This window comes from Thalassophryne amazonica, chromosome 13 (genome assembly GCF_902500255.1).
Source record: "Thalassophryne amazonica chromosome 13, fThaAma1.1, whole genome shotgun sequence".
NCBI classification, from domain to species: Eukaryota; Metazoa; Chordata; class Actinopteri; order Batrachoidiformes; family Batrachoididae; genus Thalassophryne; species Thalassophryne amazonica.
In genome coordinates, this window is record NC_047115.1 from 88,413,192 (window position 1) to 88,435,435 (window position 22,244).

General features: G+C 43.1%; 1 protein-coding gene across 1 annotated transcript in view; it reads left to right on the forward strand.

Moving 5' to 3' along the window:
• The window catches only part of LOC117522995 (collagen alpha-1(XIII) chain-like), a 407,773-nt gene that overhangs the window by 308,799 nt on the left and 76,730 nt on the right, over positions 1–22,244 (forward strand). Inside the window, exons 9-10 of the mRNA XM_034184413.1 lie at positions 90–116; positions 354–380. Coding sequence (XP_034040304.1) covers positions 90–116; positions 354–380 — 54 coding nt within the window. The remainder of the gene's footprint in view (positions 1–89; positions 117–353; positions 381–22,244) is intronic.

Genomic DNA, 22,244 nt, shown 5'->3' on the forward strand with positions numbered 1-22,244 from the left:
GGGCTTGTCAGGGTTTTTGACTTTTTTGAAGTTTTGATGTTGTTGCAGGTCCCTGCCCCTATTCATATGTCTTCTCTCTTTCCTTTCAGGGTCCCATTGGGTTGGACGGCAAGCCAGTAAGTTTCCATGAACTCTTGTAAAACTGAGTGATCCTTCAGTGCCCTGAACCCTGACACCTTATGATGATAATGAACATAATTAGCCAGCATAATTACGGCCATTATTGTAATAAATTCTCTATTAGTGTTATTATAGGGTGAGGTTAAACAGGGTACAAAGTTTTTTCCACTGAAATCTGTGCAGACACACTCAACACTCTGACCACCTGCACGCACTCTTTATTGTTCTCACAGGGACACAGTGGACCCAAAGGAGACATGGTGAGTGTTCCTTTAATTTCTACTCAGCACCTATGTGCAGCATGTTGACCATATTACAATTTTACTAGAAAGCCAAGACAAATACACAGTATTACTTTTGCAGAAACTGTTCGTTTTGCAGCATATGCAGTACAGTAATGCTGTAGGCACTCTGTCTGTCGGTCTGTCTGTCTGTGTGCAGCACAGTAATGCTATAAGCAGTATGTCTGTTTGTCTGTCTTTGTGTGCAGCACAGTAATGCTATAAGCAGTATGTCTGTCTGTCGGTCTGTCTTTCTGTGTGCAGCACAGTAATGCTATAAGCAGTATGTCTGTTTGTCTGTCTGTCTGTGCACAGCACAGTAATGCTACTATAAGCAGTATGTCTGTTTGTCTGTGCACAACACAGTAATGCTACTATAAGCAGTATGTCTGTTTGTCTGTCTGTCTGTGCGCAGCACAGTAATGCTACTATAAGCAGTATGTCTGTTTGTCTGTCTGTCTGTGCGCAGCACAGTAATGCTACTATAAGCAGTATGTCTGTTTGTCTGTCTGTCTGTGCGCAGCACAGTAATGCTATAAGCATTATGTCTGTTTGTGTGTCTGTCTGTGCGCAGCACAGTGATGCTATAAGCAGTACGTCTGTTTGTGTGTCTGTCTGTGCGCAGCATAGTGATGCTATAAGCAGTATGTCTGTTTGTGTGTCTGTCTGTGCGCAGCACAGTAATGCTATAAGCAGTATGTCTGTTTGTCTGTGTGCAGCACAGTAATGCTATAAGCAGTATGTCTGTTTGTCTGTCTGTCTGTGTGCAGCACAGTAATGCTATAAGCAGTATGTCTGTCTGTCTGTCTGTCTGTCTGTCTGTGCACAGCACAGTAATGCTATAAGCAGTATGTGTGTTTGTCTGTCTGTCTGTGCACAGCACAGTGATGCTATAAGCAGTATGTCTGTTTGTGTGTCTGTCTGTGCACAGCACAGTGATGCTATAAGCAGTATGTCTGTCTGTGCACAGCACAGTGATGCTATAAGCAGTATGTCTGTTTGTCTGTGTGCAGCACAGTAATGCTATAAGCAGTATGTCTGTTTGTCTGTCTGTCTGTGCACAGCACAGTGATGCTATAAGCAGTATGTCAGTTTGTCGCAGTATGTCTGTCTGTCTGTCTGTCTGTCTGTGCGCAGCACAGTAATGCTATAAGCAGTATGTCTGTTTGTCTGTGCGCAGCACAGTAATGCTATAAGCAGTATGTCTGTTTGTCTGTCTGTCTGTGTGCAGCACAGTAATGCTATAAGCAGTATGTCTGTCTGTCTGTCTGTCTGTCTGTGCGCAGCACAGTAATGCTATAAGCAGTATGTCTGTTTGTCTGTGTGCAGCACAGTAATGCTATAAGCAGTATGTCTGTTTGTCTGTCTGTCTGTGTGCAGCACAGTAATGCTATAAGCAGTATGTCTGTCTGTCTGTCTGTCTGTCTGTGCACAGCACAGTAATGCTATAAGCAGTATGTGTGTTTGTCTGTCTGTCTGTGTGCAGCACAGTAATGCTATAAGCAGTATGTCTGTCTGTCTGTCTGTCTGTCTGTGCACAGCACAGTAATGCTATAAGCAGTATGTGTGTTTGTCTGTCTGTCTGTGTGCAGCACAGTAATGCTATAAGCAGTATGTCTGTTTGTCTGTCTGTCTGTGTGCAGCACAGTAATGCTATAAGCAGTATGTCTGTCTGTCTGTCTGTCTGTCTGTGCACAGCACAGTAATGCTATAAGCAGTATGTGTGTTTGTCTGTCTGTCTGTGTGCAGCACAGTAATGCTATAAGCAGTATGTGTGTTTGTCTGTCTGTCTGTGTGCAGCACAGTAATGCTATAAGCAGTATGTCTGTCTGTCTGTCTGTCTGTCTGTGCACAGCACAGTAATGCTATAAGCAGTATGTGTGTCTGTCTGTCTGTCTGTGCACAGCACAGTAATGCTATAAGCAGTATGTCTGTTTGTCTGTCTGTCTGTGTGCAGCACAGTAATGCTATAAGCAGTATGTCTGTCTGTCTGTCTGTCTGTCTGTGCACAGCACAGTAATGCTATAAGCAGTATGTGTGTTTGTCTGTCTGTCTGTGCACAGCACAGTGATGCTATAAGCAGTATGTCTGTTTGTGTGTCTGTCTGTCTGTGCACAGCACAGTGATGCTATAAGCAGTATGTCTGTTTGTGTGTCTGTCTGTGCACAGCACAGTGATGCTATAAGCAGTATGTCTGTTTGTGTGTCTGTCTGTCTGTGCACAGCACAGTGATGCTATAAGCAGTATGTCTGTTTGTCTGTGCGCAGCACAGTAATGCTGTAAGCAGTATGTCTGTTTGTCTGTGTGCAGCACAGTAATGCTATAAGCAGTATGTCTGTTTGTGTGTCTGTCTGTCTGTGCACAGCACAGTGATGCTATAAGCAGTATGTCAGTTTGTCGCAGTATGTCTGTCTGTCTGTCTGTCTGTCTGTGCGCAGCACAGTAATGCTATAAGCAGTATGTCTGTTTGTCTGTGCGCAGCACAGTAATGCTATAAGCAGTATGTCTGTTTGTCTGTGTGCAGCACAGTAATGCTATAAGCAGTATGTCTGTTTGTCTGTCTGTCTGTGTGCAGCACAGTAATGCTATAAGCAGTATGTCTGTCTGTCTGTCTGTCTGTCTGTGCACAGCACAGTAATGCTATAAGCAGTATGTGTGTTTGTCTGTCTGTCTGTGCACAGCACAGTAATGCTATAAGCAGTATGTCTGTTTGTCTGTCTGTCTGTGTGCAGCACAGTAATGCTATAAGCAGTATGTCTGTCTGTCTGTCTGTCTGTCTGTCTGTGCACAGCACAGTAATGCTATAAGCAGTATGTGTGTTTGTCTGTCTGTCTGTGCACAGCACAGTAATGCTATAAGCAGTATGTCTGTTTGTCTGTCTGTCTGTGCGCAGCACAGTAATGCTATAAGCAGTATGTCTGTTTGTCTGTCTGTCTGTGTGCAGCACAGTGATGCTGTAGGCGACCAACTGTTGTTTGGTATCATTCTTAGTTAGGGTGACCATTTTCCACTGCAAAGTGTTGTGTGAGCTACCAGTGCCACTGGTGAAGAAAGCTGTGGTAACAGGAGATGCCCAGATTGGATACAGCAGATGGAAGACACAGAATCTAAGAAATCCTAAAGTGCTATGAGCTTCTGTGGGTATGATTGCAGAAATTGATTTTTTGGGCTTGTACTGTTTTCTGGATTGATGGTAGCAGTCCGTACTGGTTGATGAAGGGGGTGGGTGCCAGTCCCCCGACTGCTGTGTCCATGCTTTGGTCCCTGCTAGCTTCCCTCCATGTCACTGAGGGGCTGGGAGTGGTAGTACTCCTGCAGCTCAAAGCTCCAAAGGTCCTTGTCTTTGGCGCTGATATTGGATCCTGGTGCTTTGTGGGCCACTGTTAGTGTGTTCTCCCAAGTGTGCTGGTGGCTACAGTCCTGCTGGGGTTTTTGGAGGAGACGTTTGGGTCAGCTCCTCTGCTCCTGATGGACTGTTCCACTCGTTGCTGTAGCAGAGTATTCCGTGTCATCTCCATACAATCAGGTCATAAATATAGGACTTGCAGGATGATTGAATGAGTATTGGGTGCCTGGCAGTCCCTGGTGACATTGAGCCCCCTGTGTGCCTCTTTCAGTTTTCTTTTATTTCAGTTGTCTGTTAGACATTTAGGGCTTGAGGTATGGGTAGGTTTTAGGCATGTAGGAGTACAGGGAACTTAAGGGTTACCTGACAACCTCCTTCGCTGAGCTGCCTGTGGCCATACCTGCATCACAATGTTAATTTCAGCTCCCTTGCTATACTGTATGTATGTCATAACATTGCACTCACTCACACATCTCTAACAGTAATCCTTGGATTGTGAGTGGGACGACATAGCAGGTGGGTACTCGGGAACCCTGGACAGTGGCAGTGGAAGGAGACTTGACTCTTATCGATGGACAGTGTAATGTGGGTGCCCTTGACCAACTGCAGACCTTTTGTTACATGCTTGGCGGTCTCCGGTGGTTGCCATTGGATTCCCCTGGGCATCCCTCTGACCTTCATTGTGGCCGTAAACCCAGGATGGGGTGCTGTGTGGGGGCACCACACACCACATGAGTCTTATAATTACAGGGGCATAACACGTTTCAGTTGCATGGGTAAATGTTTCACCATGCTAGTTAATTCTAAACTAATTTAATATTTAGCTGGGCATAATTAGGGAGGAACAAGCTGGATTTAAGGAAAGGTTACTTAACCTGCAATCATATATTTTTTCTGCATATTTTCATTGATTTGTTTTTACACAGCAAAAATAACCTATATTGTGCTTTTAGTGATTACACAAAAACATTTGATCTCATTGATAGATTAGCTTTGAGGTCAAAATTTATTTTCCGTAATATAGAAGGAAAATTCATTACTGTAATTTACCACCTACAAAATCTGAGTGTTTTGCTTACAAACAGAGACAGTTTGAAAACCTTTGTCCACTGCTATTTGCATTATATTTTAATGACTTTGATTATGCCATAATTGTGCCATGTGTGATGGCACAATTGTCATGGCTGAATCTGGAAAGGCTCTTCAGGAAGTTCTAAATGCAGTAACACCAGGTATCTGACTGTAAATGCCTATCTGATATCTGACAGTAAAAATCAAGGAACTTTCAACCTTTAACAATCTGGAAGTCATTGATGATTACATGTATTTAGGTTGTAAGTTTAACTACAATAACAAATTTGTTAAACAAAAAGCTAAGCAGATGTCACAGGCCAGAAGAGCTATATTCAGTATACTCAGTGAAGCCAAAAATCTAGATTTATCTGTGGATATTCAAATGGAACTGTTTGACCAACTTGTGACACTAATTTTATTGTATGGCTATGAAATAAGGAGACATGGAGATCGTAAGGCTTTCCTGGATGGTGTCCAGAAAGCATAAGGAGAAAGAAGTTGGTGAAAAAGAATTGGGATAGTCAGAGAGATGAAGAAAGTAGGCAGGAGTACAAGGGTTATACAACGTAAGGTGAAAAGAGAAGTGGCAAAAGTTAAGGAAAAGGCATATTGTGAGCTGTACAAGAAGTTGAGTAGGAAGGACGGAGAAAAGGACTTGTACCGATTGGCCAGACAAAGGGACAGAGCTGGAAAGGATGTGCAGCAGGTTAGGGTGATAAAAGATACAGGTGGCAATGTGCTAACAAGCGAGTAGAGTGTGTTGAGAAGGTGGGGGGAATATTTTGAGGAGCTGATGAATGAAAAAAATGACAGAGAAAAGGCTGGATGATGTAGAGAGAGTAAATCAGGAAGTGCAAGAGATTAGTAAGGATGAACAGTGGAAAGGCAGGTGGTCCAGATAACATTCCAGTGGAGGCATGGAAATGTCTAGTAGAGATGGCAGTGGAGTTTCTAACCAGATTGTTTAATAAAAGGAGTGGAGACTGAGAGTGTTGGTTCCTATTTTTAAGAACAACATGTGCAGAGCGGTAGTAATTTCAGAGGCATAACGTTGATCAGCCACATCATGAAGTTATGGGAAAGAGTAGTACAAGCTAGGCTTAGAAAACAGGTGAAGCTCTTTGAACAGCAATATGTTTTCATGCCGAGAAAAAGCATTACGATGCAATGTTTGCTCTTTTTAGAATTCATTTATTTGTAAAGGGACCATGTACAATAAAGACCATAAATGTTTCCATTTGATGCATTGTACCAAAGTTAGCTTAAAGCTAATTTACATCTGCAGTCCCTTGGCGGGTCATAATTAAAACATAAATAATAAAACATCACAAAAAACATAAGCCCAAAGCTGCAGAGCTGTAAATCACCCACACAGACATATACACTAACATCCACACAGTCATATTTTACATAATATTTCTAAAATCAGTGGTGACAGAATTGAGTATCTTTCAGTAACTTTTTCAATTTGTTCTTGAAGCTTCCAATAGAATCAGAGTTCTTGATGCCGTCAGGGAGAGCATTCCACTGAGTCGTGGCTTTCACAGAGAAAGTTGAATGACCAAAAGCAGGGGGAGGTGATGGTCTAGTGGTTAAGGTGTTGGGCTTGAGACCAGAAGATCCTGGGTTCAAATCCCCACCTGACTGGAAAATCACTAAGGGCCCTTGGGCAAGGTCTTTAATCCCCTATTGCTCCCGGTGTGTAGTGAGCGCCTTGTATGGCAGCACCCTGACATCGGGGTGAATGTGAGGCATAATTGTAAAGCGCTTTGAGCGTCTGATGCAGATGGAAAAGTGCGATCTAAATGCATCCATTTACCTTTTGTCTTACCTTTTGTCTTGTCTGTTAAGGCTGGGACATGACTGATCAAGCCACCCTGTGATCCTTTCCATAGCAGCTGTCAGTTTCCTAGCTGCTAGTTCAGCAGTTTTTGCATGTGTGTATAAAACAGTATCATCAGCATACATTTTTAGATCCATGCCCTGACACACCTGTGGCAGATCATTAATATAAAGACTAAATAGGATCGGGCCCAAAACAGAACCTTGTGGCACACCCATTGTACACTTAATGTTATCAGAGAAAACATCATTAACGTAAACACATTGCATCCTATCAGATAAACAAGAAGCCATCCATTGCAGCGTTTTTGATGAAATATTGAAATTTGAAAGTTTTGAGATAAGAACATTATGATTTACTGTATCAGATGCTTTTCTCAAATCTAAAAATACGGTGCCAACTACCCCCCCCCCCCCCCCCCCGTCTAATTTAAATTTTATCTGCTCAGTCAGATGCAAAACAGCTGTAAACAAAATTTACTATGTGCGAGATATGTAGACAGTTGTTTAATTACAACCTTCTCAACAACTTTTAAAATACCGGAAGTGTACTTATGGTCTGAAATTACTCGCTTCATGACGGTCACCAGACTTAAAGACAGGAGTGACAATGGCTTGCTTCCAAGCACTTGTAAAAACATTGTTTTATTGATAAATTGATTGAGTAATTGGTGGCACTAACGTGGTTTGGTGTTTATAATAAACATGGCATTGAGCTTCAAAACACCCCTACATTTAGAGTTCTTTAAAGAGCTGATAATTTTATTCACTTCTGTGACATCTGTTTGCGGCAAAACAAAAGTTTCATCAGGAGAAGTAATGGGTGCAAAATTCCCTTTCAGTGAAGTTTCTTCCAAGATCATTAACTGAATCAATAAAATAATGATTAAAATTTTTAGCAATAGCAGACTTGTCATCTGTCAAACTTCCATCAATGTTCAATTGAATATCTTCTGGGACAAATGGCATTCCTCATCAAATTACTGATGCCCTGCCATATTAGTTTGCTAGTACCTTTGGCATTATGTAGAATATTAAGATAAAATTGAGATTTAGCCTGCCTCAATTCATAAATAATCTTATTCCTTAGGCCTTTAAAAATCAGCAAGCCTGTGCTCACTTTAGATTTAATGGCTTTTTTAGCGCAGCATCTCTTTCCTTCATGAGATTCCACACATTTTCATTTAATCATGGTAGATTTTGTTTTCTTTTACATTTTTTTCTGGATTTTAACAGTAAAACATTTTCTTACAGAGTTAATATTATTGACAAATATATTACAACTGCCCTTCAGATCATCAGAGGCTATTATATCATCCCAGCTAAGATCACTGATTTCATTGTCAAACACAGCTTGCCTCCTTTTGGGTATGTCTAAGAAATTTCTTTGAGTTTTTAAATAAAATTTAAACCTGTTTTTAGTAAGCTTCCTAGCCACCAAGGTCAGATTATGATCAGATAATTATGATCAGTAATCAGATTATAACTTTTAGTTATTCTTTCTGGTTTATTGGTAAAGATTAGGTCAAGTTGTGTGCTAGATTTTTTGGCAATTTTTGTTGCTCCTTTTATGAGTTGATCTAAGTTATTTTTATCTGTCGAGCCTTTCAACTTTTTTCTCCTTACATTATCTCCCAAATCTAAATTGAAATCACCCATAAGAATTAACTCTTTGTTGTTGAGCTTATAGGACTAGGTCGTACAATCCCTTAGATAATCAGCACTTGGTTTAGAATGGGGTAGGGGTAATCGCTTCATTGGGGTCTTCAGGTGGGCACCCTCCTTCATCGGTGTTTCGTTGAAAGGCCCACGACACCTCCAGAGAGCTCCACGGCGCCACCTGGCATCCCAGGTGTGCCCCCTCTGCTATACCCCCTGATGGTCATTTTGCAGCCCAGTTGGGGGTCCTCTCTCTTGATCCAGAGCCATCTGCTGCTTCGTTCGGCAGCCTCTGGCAGTGATTTGACGGCCTGTCGGAGTGCCTGCCCTCATACTCCCATTCTCTTAAGAAACTTGGTTGTGGATACACCCAACCTCAACTGGAAGCACCTGAGCACGCCAGCCACGTTGCTCTGCCTCGTTTGAGTTCATGCGCTTCCCCAGCTGCTGCTTCCCATGGCACAGGTAGTTCCATAAAGAACAGCGACTTCTGAGAGGTTGACCAGAAGACCAGGTCCGGCCTGAGATTTGTTGTAATGATCTCCGATGGGAAGAGGAGTTTCTGGACCGCCAGTTGTCGTAGGACCTGGTTGTGTCTCCAGGTATAGCGGCCTTGGGACAGACTGGTTTTTGCAGCCAGTGAAGATGTGCTTCAATCATGCAGTGGTTTGGCTTCCTTCCATCTCCCAAAGATCCTTCCAAGTGAGCTTTCGATGCTCCAGGTTTTCCCAGCTAGTCCACTGTCCCTGTTTGGACTGCGAGACTGCCTTTGCACATCTGTCAGTCTCCTGTTGTTGCCGCACCTGAGCAACCACTAGCCTTCTCCTCTGGGTTGATGTTGCCTTGTGCCATGTGGGTCGAGTAGCCCCAAGTCCAAACCCACCTCTTCCATACTGCACCTGTCCTACAATGTCTCTATGTCTGAGATCAGATTTTGCCTGTTGTACGGCCTCAGATGGGATCCACTTCTTCCCTGTTGCCAATCTGGGAGGAACTACTCGGATCTTTTCATGTTTTGACTCAGCTAGGGTCATGTTCAGCCTCACTTTGGTGCATTTAAAGTGGATATGACACTTAAAAACAACATAGTCTTATTACATGTAACAAAGGTTATATAATTCGGTCAGCCTAAGCATTTTGGGAAAATGGACGCAGTTCTCCCGTTATATACAACATTTGAACGTCCCACCACTGAAAAATGTGCACGCCCCGTGACCAGCTTCCCGCTGAGCACCAAGCTTGAAATACGTCACTACGTGTAGACCGTATCGACTTGCGCGCTTGGCGGCCGTTGTTTACACTTTTTTTAGCGGCAGAAACTTTGATTAAACAACGCTCTCAGGGACTTGTTTGTTGATATGCTTGACCAGTGTGTCGCAGCATATTGCACAAGTCCAGGCAGAATGATCGAAAGCCGCGGTGTTGTGCGATGCACAAAATGTCAGGCTGCCGGTCGCTCCGCTCGCACACCCGCATTTGCTCCCGACAGCAGACACTTTCCTCTACCGTCTCCATGTTCTCGCACCACTCACAGGAACACATAAAATGTCTTGAAATGGTCAAGGAACTTGTAAAAGTATCAATACGTAGTAAACACGGCAGAGGCATGTTCGCTGTTGTTTTCGGCGATCTTTCTCGAAACTTTCGCCGTTTATTTCCTATTCTTTCGTGAAAATAATGTAACTAAACACAGATGAATGCAATGCCAGGCACTCGAAAACAGCAAAAACCTGAAGGCAGTGACGGTTGTCCGCAAGTAATAGCTACACTATCGCGGCTCCGGAACAATAACAAAGGCAGTAAACAGACGCTAGAATCGAAAATGCTATACAGGGGTCCCTCGCTATAACGCGGTTCACCTTTCATGGCCTCGCAGTTTCGCGGATTTTTTTGTGCAATTTTGCATGCTTCTTTTTTAACAGTACATTGTGTTCTGCGTCCTTATCAGGCGGGCCGGTCATGGCACCGGTCGGCATCACCGTGATTGCTCCCACTGCCTCCGATGCACTTACTGAGTCTGCAGGCTCGGTAAACGCAGCAGCGGGCCACTCACACCGCCCTCCTGTCTGCTGTGCGGAGCTGCGCCAAATCTGGCATATAAAGTGTGTAGTGAGGGGTTTTACAGCCTTAAAACATCTTTTTTTTTATGACTTAACTTTTATTATTTTCAAATGTCAATAGTAAACAAACAACACACCACAGATATCATATTCGGCCCTTGACAAGTAACTTCCAGTGAATTACAAAAACGTTTATCACACAAACAAAATTTAGATAAAAATAATAGATAACTAAAATGGTCTATGGATACAATATACCAATATGCATATCTGTATAAATACAGTGGTAAACAACAAAAAAAGAAAAAAAAAAAAAGGGGGGGGGGGTACCAAACAAATCTAAACATACAGTTTCAACTATGCCAAGCCAATCTGAGCGTACAATGTTAGCTGTGTAAACCTATTCAAATGCCTAAAGTATTTGAGCTGGAAAATGTCGTTAATTGAATATAGGCCAAATAGGGGCCCCATTTGCGATCATAATCATCTGGTCTGTTCAGTAGTCTGAAAGATAACCTCTCTAGAGAAGCTAGATGGCTGAGAGAAGTCTGCCAGTATGAAAAGGATGGGGCTAAAGGAGACTTCCACTCCTTTACTAGTAATTTTTTCTCCCTAGCATAATCGCTGTTTGGGCCCACTGTGAGGGAAATGAAGGCAAAGCACTTATAATTGAGGGGTCCCCTAGAACGTAAAGTCTATTATTAAAGGGAATGTCCTTGCCCAGGATCTTCTCCACTGCCCTATGAACTGCTGTCCAAAAGATCTGAACTTGTGGGCACTCCCACAGCATATGTAGCAGTGTACCGTTATCCCCCTGGCACTTCCAACATTTATGATTATCTGCTAAGCCCACTTTGTATAACCTAAGAGGGGTCCAGTACATCCTATGTAATATTTTGAATTGGACTAAACGAGTCCTCAGCTCTCTTGATATTTTCTTCCCATTTCTAAGTATCCCCTCCCATTCAGCTTGTAAGAAAGTACAATTTAAGTCCTTCTCCCATGCCTGCTTAGTGGATGTCAAAGAGGTATCCGATTCCATTAGCAACATCTTGTAAAAATTGGAAGCTGCATGACCTTGCCTAATTATTTTCCTGAGGTCTTCTAAGAAGCTACAAATTGAAAAGGCTGACCCAGCAGACCCAAAAGTTTTTACTAATAGGTGTCGCATCTGCAAATATTTCTAGAAATCCTGTCTAGGCAAATTGAATTCCCCAGCCAGGGTTTCAAATGACTTCAATATGCCATTGTCATATAGATCTCCCAACACTGACACACCTTTCAAAAACCAAGACTTCCAAAAAAAAAGGAGTTTTGTTAATACAAAGTTTTGGATTGTACCACAGACCTGAGGTTTGATTGAGGTGTACATTAAATTTAAAAATCTGAGATATACTTTTCCACACTCTTTGAAGGTGCGACATGACAGGGTGCAGCCTGTTTTGAGGGGCAAGATTAGTAGACAAGCAATAAAATGAAGTGAATGGAGCAGAGACCTCCTTTTCAAGAACAAGCCAAGGAGGTGCTTTCTCTGGAGGCATAAACCAATGAGATAAATGCCTGAGAGAGAAAGCATAATAATAATACAGTAGGTTCGGGATTCCCAGTCCTCCACTATCCACCGGGCAATGTAATTTTTTCAAGTTAAGCCTGGGTTTTTTTATAATTCCATATAAATTCTTTACACAACCTGTCAAACTTTTTAAAATATGATGATTGAATATATACCGGTAAAGCCTGTAACAGATAGTTAAATTTGGGAGTACAAACCATTTTAATAATGTTTACTTTACCCCACATTGAAAGATACAATTGGTTCCACCGTTCTATGTCCACCTTCATACTATCAAGTAGCGGATCAAAATTAATTTTTATAAGGTTAGATAATTGTGGGGGAAATGTAATACCTAGATATTTTAAACCTTTTTGGGGCCAAGAAAACGTACCAGGGGAAAAAAATGTTTTGGGGCAGTAAACAGTGAGTGGAAGGGCCTCTGACTTTGTCCAGTTGACCTTATACCCTGAGATATCTGAAAATGTATTGATTAGAGAGAGCAGCACAGGAAGGGAATTTTGAGGATCAGATACAAATAAAAGGATATCGTCTGCATATAGCATTAGCTTATGACAGCTTTGGCCAATAGAAATACCCGGAATTTTAGCTTCTCCTCGAATAGCTACCGCCAGCGGTTCAAGGGCTATTGCAAAAAGAAGGGGAGACAGGGGGTCTCCCTGTCTTGTGCCAATTCCTAATTTGAACGATGGACCAAGTATGCCATTTGTGAGGACCGATGCTTTTGGACGTATATATATAAGCCGTATCCAATTAATAAACTTGCTACTAAAACCAAAATATTTGAGCGTTAAAAACAAGTACTGCCATTCGACTCTATCGAATGCTTTTTTAGCATCCAATGAAATGGCTGCAATAGGGTCCTGACGATCTTGAACTGCCCACATAATGTTCAGCAGCCTTCTAACATTATCAACTGAGCATCGGGAGTGTATAAAACCCACCTGATCAGGATGGATCAGGTGAGTCATGACATGATCTAATTGATTGGCCAGGATTTTAGATAGTATTTTGCTGTCGTAAGAGGTCAAACTAATAGGTCGATAATTACGGCAATCTGAGGGGTCTTTGTCTTTCTTTAAAATGAGAGTTATAATAGTTTCAGATAGTGATGGTGGGAGCATTTGTTTTTGGAATGATTCGTTGTAAACCTCTAGGAGCATTGGGGCCAGTTCTTCCGGGAAAGATTTATAAAATTTGGCCGTAAACCCATCTCGGCCCGGCGTTTTACTGGAAGGGAGGTGTTTAATTACTGCAATTATTTCTGCTACCGTAATTGGTGCGTCTAGACCCTCAGTTTGGTCCTGGGTTACTTGAGGAAGGTTTAAGCTCTGCAAAAACCTGCTAATATCTTCCTCTGAGGCCTGTGACTCCGAACTATAGAGCTGAGTATAAAAGTCTGTAAAAGTAGCATTAATTTTTTGGGGTTCTGTATGGAGTAGTCCGTTTGTGTCCTTAATAGCAGAGATAGCACTCATGGCCTCTCTTTGTTTGATATATCTCGCCAGTAACCTTCCTGCCTTGTCTCCCTCCTCAAAGTATTTCTGTCTTGCCCGAAAAAGACTAAATTCAGCCTTCTGTGACATTATTGTATTATATTCATATTTTAGTTTAGTTAGTTTGACCAGGTTGATTGACGAGGAGTCATTTTTAAAAATTTGCTCAGTAATCTCGATTTTTTTCTCCAAATTGGCAAGCTGTTTCATATTTTCTTTTTCTGAAAGAAGCCTGTTGAATAATATAGCCCCTCAAAAAGGCCTTCAGTGCCTCCCAAGCCACTCCTGCTGAAGGGGCAGAAGGAATATTTGTCTCCTTGTACAAATTAATTTGTGATTTAAGAAAATTTATAAAAGCGTCCTCCATTAACAAACTAAAATTTAATCTCCACCTGGGGGTTCTAGTAATAGCATTAAACGCGATCAAGGAGAGATAAACTGGACTATGATCTGATAATATTATATTACCAATGCTGCTATTAACAACAGTTGGCATTAAAGATTGGGATATTAAAAAGAAATCTATTCGCGAAAAGGAAACATGAGGGGAGGAATAAAAAGTATAGTCCCTGCCCATTGGATTTTGTAACTGCCACACATCTACTAGGGCGCAGGCATCAGACATTGCTTTGAGTGATTGATTTCTTCTTGTTGTGCGAGTAAGACTTTTGCTTCAGTCTAATGTTCCATCCATCACCTCGTTATAATCCCTGCCAACAAAACAGGATAGTCCCCCAGATCTGAAATCTTTTTTTCCAGCTGGCCAAAAAAAAGACAGGTCATCAGTGTTGGGAGCATAAATATTAGCTAAGATAATATTTGTGCCTTGAATTTCACACAACATAATCAGTATCCTACCCGCCTCATCTACACTCTGTTTCAGGCATTTAAATTGTAAATTCCTATTAATTAACATTGCTACACCTCTACTTTTGCTGGTTCCGCTACTTGAGCCAACAAAACCCACCCAGCCAAAACGGAGCCTCTGAGATTCTTGTCGAGATAGATGTGTCTCCTGGATAAAGACAATATCACACTTTTTAGATTTAATAAAAGATAAAATTTTCCTTTTCTTTATGACATTATTGAGACCCCTAACGTTCCAGCTCATTAAACTTAAATTATTAGGTGTCATTGATCAGATGGACAAGCAATAAGTGGTGCTGTGAATAAAACTGTATTGGTATCAAATAAAAAATAAAGACAAAAATAAAACAAAACTTAAAAGAGAAAAACCCACCACAACAAAAAACAACCCCCCCTCTCCCTCCAGAACTTCCCTTATCAAAGTCCGCGAACATACACTTAACTAACGCTGCCCAAGGCATCCCAGCCCCTCCCCACACATATGTGTGAGTTGGTAACAGGTTATTATCTAACAAAATAATATTATACATCCCAACCTATAGTAACTTTGGCTACAACAAAGAGCATTGTATTTATCAGAATAACAATTGACAAACAACCCTCCCAAAAAAAAATTTTCTCTCACCTCTAGAAGCCCTCATCCCGTCACAATAACAAACCTTAATGGCAGAAGTGCCCATCAAAAAGTCAGAGTCTATACAGTAGTGTGTCTTCACAGAGTCCGTGTGTCACCGCGAGCTGGGAATACCTCAGTCGAGTGAATGGATAAACGACATGGCCTTCTTATGGTCTTCGAAACGCCTGGGTCCCTGCGCTGTCTTCACAATGAGCATAGCTGGGTAGATCAATGCAAAACGAATGTTCTTGTTGTGCAGGAGCTTCTTGCAGTCCTTGAACTTCGCCCGTTTTTTGTTCAGCATCTTGGAATAATCCGGGAAGACCATAATGCGTTGTCCTCCCCAAGTTACACTCCCCTTCTTTCGTGCAGCTTCAACGACGCGCTCCCGATCCTGAAGTCTCAGAAATCTGGCTATTATCGCTCTGGAGCGAGTGGGCTGCTGACCATTCTGTATGCTCTTTCCACTTCCAAACCCTTGACAAAGCTGATATCAAATAGCGACGGAATAATCCCCTCCAGGAAAGAGACCGCGTCGTTGTTCTCACAGGATTCCGGGAAGCCAACGAAACGTAAATTACATCTGCGTTCGCGATTTTCGACCTCATCCAGCTTCTCCCTGAGCACCTCGACCTCCCTGCTGGTAGCCGGGGGATTAGTCTCCAGCCTCTCCTGTGCGTCCTCCAGAAATCCCAGGCGACTCTCCACGTTGCTAATACGGTTACCAATGTCAGCGAGCTTACTCTCTGTAGCACTTGTTGTAACACGAATCTCCTCAAGTTTCTTATCATGACTGTCCGACTTCTCCAGTATGAGTGCAGCGAGTTTAGCGAGCTCCCGTGCTACCTCACCAGGGACGCCGGGAGACTCCAGTGCGTGTACCTCCTCCACCACAGAGCTTGGTGGAGAAAGGAGAGGCCTTTGATTAGCCTTAGCATTAGCTTGACTCGCACCGGCAAACTCGGAGCTTTTACCGCTCCCGATTCCCGCAGTCATAGTCGGTTTAGTTGCACTTCTCGTATTGTTTGGCATGTTAGCGACAAAATGAGAGTATTACTGCGTAGTTATGATCGCTCCTTGTTGAGCTGAAATATAAAATAAGGTGCGGAGGGGACGCCGATCGTTCTCAAGCAGCCATATTTGCCAAGCACGTCACGTGACCTCAGCCTTAAAACATCTTTAATATTTGCACAAAATAGCACTGACTACTTCGCAGATTTCGCTTATTGCGGGTTATTTTTAGAACGTAACTCCTCGATAAACGAGGGACCACTGTAATTAGAGTGTTATAAACAGCAGCAACAAAAACCAAAGCCTCCCTTACCATTGCATATTCTGCAGCCTTTCAAAATACATCGGAATTGGCACGTCTCTTGCCTCTGCTTCGGCTCCGCCATAAACACCGTCGGCATTATTTTCACTGCCAGAATGCTCCTGGTTTGAATGTTCGTCCAAAAGATATGGCTCCAATCTGCAGAGTCTAATCACTGCTACGACATCCTCAGGATCCGAGTCAGAAATAATCCACACTTGAAGAGGAGTCAGAAAAGTTCTTGATCTCGTCACTGTCCATGCTGAGGTCCATCTGTTCCTGTTGTCAATCAAACAGACAAAGACGGGACTCTACACGCTGTGATGTCACGGCATCACATGACTGCTGATGGAAGTCTGTCAGGGCGCTTTCCAAGAAACACACTTTTGAGAAACTGTACAAACTTTATTTCTCAGTGATAATAATTAAAACCACTTTCAACTTACTATACTGTATGTATATTTTGATATTTATATCAGTTTTACCTAATTTTTTAGGTGTCATATCCACTTTAAACTCCTCTGTGAGGCTAGAGACAGGCAATTCCAGGTCAACGTGTCCATACAAGCCGACGTTGCTGAGGCAGCGCGGGAGGCCAAGCTACTTCTTGATATATGAACTGATTGTCCTCTCCAGCTTCTTGACTTTAGTCAGGGGGATCTCATAGACCATAAGCGGCCACATCAGGTGGGGGAGCAGTCCAAACTGCAGGTACCACAGTTTCAACTTGCCAGCAAGCAAGGTCTTTTCAATGCTGACAAAACCTTTGACAGTTTCTTCCCTCAGCTGATCAGTCTGGTCTGAGTCTTTGAGGTTCGCATTGTACCAGCACCCTAGGCTTTTGACTGGCAGCTCTGACAGCAGAGGAATGGGTGTATCTTTGTTGTGGAACCTCTGGTCTACGAGTTTTCCTTTCACGATGGATATGCTCCTAGATTTACTGGGTTTGAACTTCATCCGTGTCCATACCATGTTGGCCTGGAGCTTACCCAGTAGATGTTTGGTGCATGCAACGGTTGAGGTCAAGGTAGTTATGTCGTCCATGTAGGCATGAACAAGAGGAAGACGCTGTCCAGATTGCAGACGTTCTCCTCCCACCACCCACTTAGATGCTCTAATGATCACTTCCATTGCCATGGTGAAGGCTAGCGGAGAGATGGTACATCCAGCCATTCCCACTTCCAAAGATTGCTATGATGTTGTGTATTCTGTTGTTTGGATACAGAATTGCAGATCTTGAAGGCTGAAGTTGAAGGCTGTCCAGATGAGAGAATGAGGGGTGCATCCAAAAGCGTTGGCTAGGTCCAGGAATAAGATGTGCAGGTCTCTTCCTTACTTTTTGGCAGATTGGATTTGGTGCCATATCATGCTTGTATGTTCCAAGCATCCTGAGAAACCAGGTATTCCAGCTTTCTGTACAGATGTGTCAGTCAAGTTATTTTGCTTCAGGTACATTGTCATCCTCTTCGCATCAATGCGAAAAAAGACCTTCCCTTCCACATTCAACAGGTTTATCTGCCGGAATTGATTGATGTTTGAGGCATCCGTCTCCTTGGGGATTAACACTCCTCTTGCTCTTCGCCACGCTTTTGGGATGGTTTGCTTCATCCACGTCACCTTCATTTGCCTCCACAGGAAGCACAATACATTTGGGGAGTTTCTTGTGATTACCTTCTCTGATCATAATATGTGTCATTTGCAGAGGGGGGTCAATACATTCCAGTAATAGTAAAAGACATTTGCTTGGATAGAGTAATTTTCAATCCGACATATTCCAGCATATTAGCAGCTTTAAAAACAACCCGTTCACATTAAATGTCATTTCTAACATATATTAACACCCCTCCTCCCCGACCCACAGGTCTGTCTGTTTGAAACACTGATAACCTGGTGCCGTAAATACATGAGAGGGCGTGGAGGGCTGTAGCCACGTTTCAGAAATACAAAGAAAGTCCAAATTAGAGTCTGACAATAAATGGATTAATTGATCACTTTTTGCAACAATACTCCTGATGTTTAAATGTCCACCAAAAGGTCCCTTTGGTTTTAACTTCGGGTCCCAAAGGACCTTCGCGTGATTGACAGTTTGAAAAGTTTTGTACAGCCTCTGTTTCCTCACAGCAGTTTGCCGACATGCTGAAGCACTAGATGAGTTATTTACACTCAACAAAAATATAAACGCAACACTTTTGGTTTTGCTCCCATTTTGTATGAGATGAACTGAAAGATCTAAAACTTTTTCCACATACACAATATCACCATTTCCCTCAAATATTGTTCACAAACCAGTCTAAATATGTGATAGTGAGCACTTCTCCTTTGCTGAGATAATCCATCCCACCTCACAGGTGTGCCATATCAAGATGTTGATTAGACACCATGATTAGTGCACAGGTGTGCCTTAGACTGCCCACAATAAAAGGCCACTCTGAAAGGTGCAGTTTTATCACACAACACAATGCCACAGATGTCGCAAGATTTGAGGGAGCGTGCAATTGGCATGCTGACAGCAGGAATGTCAACCAGAGCTGTTGCTCGTGTATTGAATGTTCATTTCTCTACCATAAGCCATCTCCAAAGGGGTTTCAGAGAATTTGGCAGTACATTCAACCAGCCTCACAACCGCAGACCACGTGTAACCACACCAGCCCAGGACCTCCACATCCAGCATGTTCACCTCCAAGATCGTCTGAGACCAGCCACTCGGACAGCTGCTGAAACAATTGGTTTGCATAACCAAAGAATTTCTGCACAAACTGTCAGAAACGGTCTCAGGGAAGCTCATCTGCATGCTCGTCGTCCTCATCGGGGTCTCAACCTGACTCCAGTTCGTCATCGTAACCGACTTGAGTGGGCAAATGCTCACATTCGCTGGCGTTTGGCACATTGGAGAGGTGTTCTCTTCACGGATGAATCCCAGTTCACACTGTTCAGGGCAGATGGCAGACAGCGTGTGTGGCGTTGTGTGGGTGAGCGGTTTTCTGAGGTCAATGTTGTGGATCGAGTGGCCCATGGTGGCGGTGGGGTTATGGTATGGGCAGGCGTCTGTTATGGACGACGAACACAGGTGCATTTTATTGATGGCATTTTGAATGCACAGAGATACCGTGACAAGATCCTGAGGCCCATTGTTGTGCCATACATCCAAGAACATCACCTCATGTTGCAGCAGGATAATGCACGGCCCCATGTTGCAAGGATCTGTACACAATTCTTGGAAGCTGAAAATGTCCTAGTTCTTGCATGGCCGGCATACTCACCGGACATGTCACCCATTGAGCATGTTTGGGATGCTCTGGACCGGCGTATACGACAGCGTGTACCAGTTCCTGCCAATATCCAGCAACTTCGCACAGCCATTGAAGAGGAGTGGACCAACATTCCACAGGCCACAATTGACAACCTGATCAACTCTATGCGAAGGAGATGTGTTGCACTGCATGAGGCAAATGGTGGTCACACCAAATACTGACTGGTATCCCCCCCCCAATAAAACAAAACTGCACCTTTCAGAGTGGCCTTTTATTGTGGGCAGTCTAAGGCACACCTGTGCACTAATCATGGTGTCTAATCAGCATCTTGGTATGGCACACCTGTGAGGTGGGATGAATTATCTCAGCAAAGGAGAAGTGCTCACTATCACAGATTTAGACTGGTTTGTGAACAATATTTGAGGGAAAAGGTGATATTCTGTATGTGGAAAAAGTTTTAGATCTTTGAGTTTATCTCATACAAAATGGGAGCAAAACCAAAAGTGTTGCGTTTATATTTTTGTTGAGTGTATAGAGTTCACGGGTTTGCTTAGATTTCCAACGAGTAGCTACAGTGTGTTATTAAGATAATCACTCCCCGCGTTGATCAGGTTCGGACTGATAACGGTGGAACCACACAAAAAAAGGAGTCCGATCGCTCACCTCCTCCGGGCACTCACTCAGGTGTCCTGCGCCTGCGGTGTGCCAACTCCAGGAAAGAGCAGGAGCAACACAAGCAGGAAGTCAGGTAATGCGTGTGATGAAGCGGCTCGCCACTGTCCTACAGTAGTTTTGCCCACTGCGGGCCTTCCATGTTGTAACACAGACAAATAAATTGTGTAATATCCAGAAAGGTTGTGATGAAAGCTTTCAGAATGACCACTTGGCGAGCATATACCGATGTTAATGCCTGGTATACCAGCAGCAAACAGTCTCGCTGTGTAGTGATCCCGCTGGCATTCATGGTACAGGTGACTAACATCAATTGCTCCGGATAAGCAGATATGCACAGGTGGTGCAACAATGAGCAACAGCGTAACTGCAAAAACCACACGTTGAAACTCAGCCCAGATTTTATGATAAGCATGAAGATCAAAAAAGTAATTGTGGTTTAACACCTCAGAGGTTTTAACAACAGATGGATGACGTTTTAGGTGCAATAAAACACATAGATGTGCAGGACCTGCTAGACTGTATGTCCAAGCCGCCGCTATATTCATTCTCTCTCTCTCTCTCTCTCTCTCTCTCTCTCTCTCTCTCAATCTTGTCAGTATTCTCTGAGAGTACTGATGGAAAAGTATGGAGAAGGCCAGAAGGAGTTACATTGTGTGTTTGTGAATTTAGAGAAAGTTTATGACAGGGAAGAGTTGTGGTGTTGTATGAGGAAGTGGAGTGGCAGAAAAGTATGTGTGGAATAGTGTGACAGCGGTGAAATGTGTAGTAGGAGTGACAGACTCATTCACCAAGAATCAGCTCTGAGTCCTTCCTTGTTCACAATGGTGATGGACAGTTCCACAGATGAGATCAGACAGGAGTCTCCATGGACTATAATGTTTGCAGATGACATTGCGATCTGTAGTGAGAGTAGAGAGCAGATTGATTCTAGCCTGGAGAGGGAGAGGTGGAGATATGCTCTGGAGAGAAGAGGAATGAAAGTCAGTAGGAGCAAGACTGAGTACATATGTGTGAATGAGAGGGAGAGTACAGTTACAAGGAGTGGAAGTGGTGAAAGTAGATGAGTTTAAATATTTGGGGTCAACCATCCAAAGTAAAGTAAAGCATGGCAGAGAGGTGAAGAAGAGAGTGCAGGCAGGGTGGAGTAGGTGGAGAATGGTGGCAGGAGTGATTTGTGACTGAAGAATATCTGCAAGAGTGAAGGGGGAAGACAGTAATGAGACCAGCTATGTTGTACGGCTTAGAGATGGTGGCACTAACAAAAAGACAGGAGGCAGAGCTGAAGATGTTGATAGGAATCAACCTATCAGAGGGACTGTTTGGAGACAAAGTCAAGTGGCGAGATTGAGATAGTTTGGATATGCAGAGGAGGTATCCAGGGTATATAGGAAGAAGGATGCTGAGGATGGAGCCACCAGGCAGGGGGAGAAGAGGGAGGCCAAAGAGGAGGTTCATTGATGTGCTGAGGAAGGACAATGAGGTGGTTGGTGTCACGATGAAGAGAGGACAGGGTGAGATGAAAACGATTGATCTGCTGTAGCTACTCCTAATGGGTGAAGCTGAAAGAAGAAGAGAAGATCGTAAGACACTTGAATCTTTACAAAACAAATTTTTGAAAAATGTCCTGATTGTAAGCAAAACCACTGCCAACTGCATTATATAGGGTGAACTGGGCAGATTTAATTCGTAAAAATATATTCATAACATAATATGAGCGAAGTGTCGTGCAGCGGCGCGAAGCTCACTCATGGTACAGGGCGTCCTAAACAGGAAGTGCCAATTTTCAAATCAACAGTAAAACAGGAAATGTTCAAATGTCAAACACTTCCTGGATTGATAGACGATGGAATCTCGCGGGAACTCAGTGGCAAGCTCACACTCAAACAGGAAGTGCTGAATTCTCAGTCACAGTGGAACAGGAAATGCTCAAATGTCAAACACTTCTTGGCATGAGTGGAGCTAGAGCAGTGTTGTTGCACCAGTTGTTGTTCACCAGCAGACACACGCCACCTCCTTTAGATTTGCCGGATTCACTCACTCTATCCATGCGATGAACTGTGAGGAACTCTGCT